This window comes from Phyllostomus hastatus, unplaced genomic scaffold, assembly GCF_019186645.2.
Source record: "Phyllostomus hastatus isolate PE091 unplaced genomic scaffold, TTU_PhHast_1.1 phas_scaffold_12, whole genome shotgun sequence".
In the NCBI taxonomy this organism is placed as follows: domain Eukaryota; kingdom Metazoa; phylum Chordata; class Mammalia; order Chiroptera; family Phyllostomidae; genus Phyllostomus; species Phyllostomus hastatus.
The window spans coordinates 6,236,200-6,239,418 of record NW_025334007.1 but is presented as its reverse complement, the minus strand read 5'-3'; the positions used below and the strand labels follow the sequence as shown (position 1 = coordinate 6,239,418).

The following is a 3,219-nucleotide window of genomic DNA, read 5'->3' as shown; positions in this document are numbered from 1 at the left end:
AATAAGGCTCTAAATATTTTCACCAGAACTGGGAACCTTTACAGGTGTACCATAAGACAAGAAACAAAGTGAGCCATCAATAAATTGCTTTCACATGCACACAGAAGGGATAAAGAAAGAGGAATAAAGAGACCTAGTGAGAGGAAAGGAATCAGGGAAGAAGCATGTGAGGAAGGAAAGAAGGAAAGCACAGGATAGAGATGAAAGGTGGTTTTAATTGTGGAAAATGAAAGAAGAAAAGGCAAATCTATTAGTCAACCTGAATTTCAAACTTGAAAGTCCAGCCTACTGCGGTGACATCTAGCTGGATCAGGTATGCAGCATTCAGGATGGCAGGCACTGCACATGTTCTTGGTCCTGTCCCTGTTATTTGCGCTCTTAGTCCGCGGCCTCGTCCTCGGATACATCTGTGGAATGGGGAGACCGATGCCACTCTGCTTCCGCGAGTCCAACTGAGCGAGGTATCCAGCCACTGTCCTCAGGGTGAGAACCTGTATGTGCCAGGTGATGCATGAGGAATGACAGCAGGCTTGGGTCAAACACTTCAGCGTGGCCCAACCTGTCTCTATCTCGTTCCTGCTTGTTCTTCTTAATCACATCCTTTAACCCACGAAGCTGAGTGGGATCTTTTGCTGTGGGTGCCCAGATCTTGGCATCATGGTCTAGGCCACTGGTCGCCATCACAGGGAGGTAAGGGTGGGGCTCAAGACAGTTTACAGTACCTGCCCTGTCCCCTCTCTCCAGGAGCTGAATGATCTGACAGGATGATTTCTCCCAGAGGAAGATGTGCCCATCATCGCTACCGCTCACCACAAACTCACTCCCAGGGCCATAGAAATTAACACCTTTGACGGTGACACGATTTCTGTGCCCCTTATATCTCTTAGCATACTGGGCCCCATCACAGCTAGAGGAGTGGAAGAGGTAAATATCTTCATCCGTGTAACTGGCCAGGACCTCTGTGCCATCATGGCTGTACACCAGGCAGGTGATGTGTACTCCAGCATCACAGTTGACCAGGTGATGAGGACAGAACTTCTTGAGTACTCCATTATTCTCATTCTCATCAATTTTCCTCTGGTCGTAAATTCTTACAAACTGGTCCATTCCACCCACAGCAAACTGGTAAGTATTGGCAGGATTCACAAAGATCGTATAGAGTCCCACTTTCCTCCAATTCTCTTTTGTTACCACCACTTTGGAAGCCGGCTGGTCTTGTCTGAGGTCAATGCCAAAGACGACGGCGTCTTCACCTGAGGTCAGGAACTTAAAAGGGGAGTCTGGCTCCAGAGCCAGCTTGTGGCTGGCTCCCCTATGTTGGGCCACCTGCTTAGAGAAGCTGCTGTGTGGCAGAGCAGGTAGCTGTGCCACCCGTACCTGCCCATCACGGGCACACGTGGCCAGGGTGGAATCGCCACAATTGGGCAGGAACTTGGCCTGAAAGACGTTATTTCTGTGGCCACTTTCAAAGTTCAGTACTGGCTGCTGACGGGCCCAATCCCAGACTATCACTGTCAGGTCATCACTGCTGCTGGCCAGCCAGGTACCACGCTGGTTAAAGTGAACACTATTGACACAACCACGGTGGCCTTCTAGCTCGTACTGCAAGCAGAAACGCTGCACAAATAGTCTTGCCCCACAGGCCTCGTACACAAAGCGGGCGCTTGACCCCAGCTGCCGATCCCGAAGAGCAGTAAGGGACGTTCCAGCGAGGAAGGGGGCAGGGCAGAGGTCTCTGAGGACACCCAGTCCTCCAGGGCGCGAGCCTCATCTGATAAATACTGATCAGGGTTGCTCTCATTGCACGGTACCTGACGCCGGTCTTCTGCCGCTTCTTCCTCACCTTCCTCTACTTCTCGTCTTAGTCCGCCATCACCGTGCTCGCGTGTGTCTTTGCCACTGATGTTTTCCACAACTGTGCCTTGACTTTCTGGGCTGGCAAGGATGGGAACACTACCATCCTGGGCTCCATCACCGTCTCTGGCCAATCTCAAGTTCACTTGAGGTTCAGGAAGCGAATGGAGATCTGACGAGGTCTCCATCTTGGCCTCTGCTTCCGAAAGCTCCTCTGGGCCAATTGCGCCGCCCGCGTTACCAGCCATCTCAGAGGATGATAGCTGTAGCCGCGGGCTGTAGTGGTGAAAGTCCTGGACAACTGGAGAACAACCCCAGGTGTGTTCTGCTGGGGCACAACAGCCACAGGTGTGGACAAGTCAGCGGAGAAGAAAATAGGCCTAAAGGTGAGGCACCATTTCGGGTTGTTAAGCACCGGAAGTACAATAGTTGGCAGAGGCCGTCCTTAGTATGGGAGCCGATGAGGTTCAAAAGACTTCTTCCTATCTACACTCTTGCGGTTATTCAGGCTGCTCAGGGTTTTTTTTAGTTTGGTTTAGTTTTTTCATTATCCAGTCCCAGAGCCCGGTCCACGCAGCTCTCTTAAAGTGTCAGCTAGTGTGCATGTTGCTCTTTCTTTTGAATATTGAAATATATTTCACTTGAGAGACATTCTTATTAGAGAACTTGCCACAAAGCCCATCCTCTTCGGGAAAAACACTTGCCCTAAGCCTCCCGGTGCTTTGATTGAAGGTAATGTACAGTTCTGAAATAAATAGTCAAATGCAGTGTGAGATTGCTAAGGCCCCTACAGATTGTGAGTTCCTGAAATGCAAACAATATCTTCAGCAAATCAAACACTTTAAGGGAAATTTTGAGAACTCTAATTGGTAGAAAAGCCATAGGGTTGACAGATAAAAAAACACAACGCCTAGGTAATTGCATTTTGGATTTAAAAATTAATACCTTTTCAGCACTTCCAAAATGTTGCCTTAGGCATGCCTTCTAATAAAGATATGTATTATTCATTTGAATAGCAAATTTAAATATGCGTCCTATATTTTGTTTTTCCGTTAACTCTGGCAGGCTTTTTTAGTGAGAAGAGTAATTTAGACCCTCTGTGTCATCAAAGCTGATATTAAACAGTCAGTTTAATGTAGACATTGAAATAGTGACTACATCACCAATTTGAAATGGAAGCACAGGTCTTTCTTCCTCCACCAGAGAGTCTCTGTATTTTTTGGGGGGAGGGGGGATTGTTCAGCTTAAGATTCTTGGAGAACAACACCATAAAGTCATGAAGAAGGAATTCTGTGATGTTATAAAGGTATCATAATATTGTAAATACTTCCCAAAATAGGTAAGAGGCTTGGGGGTAGGGGCTTT

The 3,219-nt window shown here is 47.8% G+C and overlaps 1 protein-coding gene across 1 annotated transcript; it reads right to left on the bottom strand.

Moving 5' to 3' along the window:
- Positions 1-378: 378 nt before the first annotated feature.
- LOC123829933 (DDB1- and CUL4-associated factor 8-like) lies at positions 379-2,102 on the bottom strand. Its single transcript, XM_045855850.1, is given in 2 exon segments — positions 379-1,701; positions 1,704-2,102. Coding segments are annotated over 2 exon segments (1,722 nt in total).
- Positions 2,103-3,219: the final 1,117 nt, after the last annotated feature.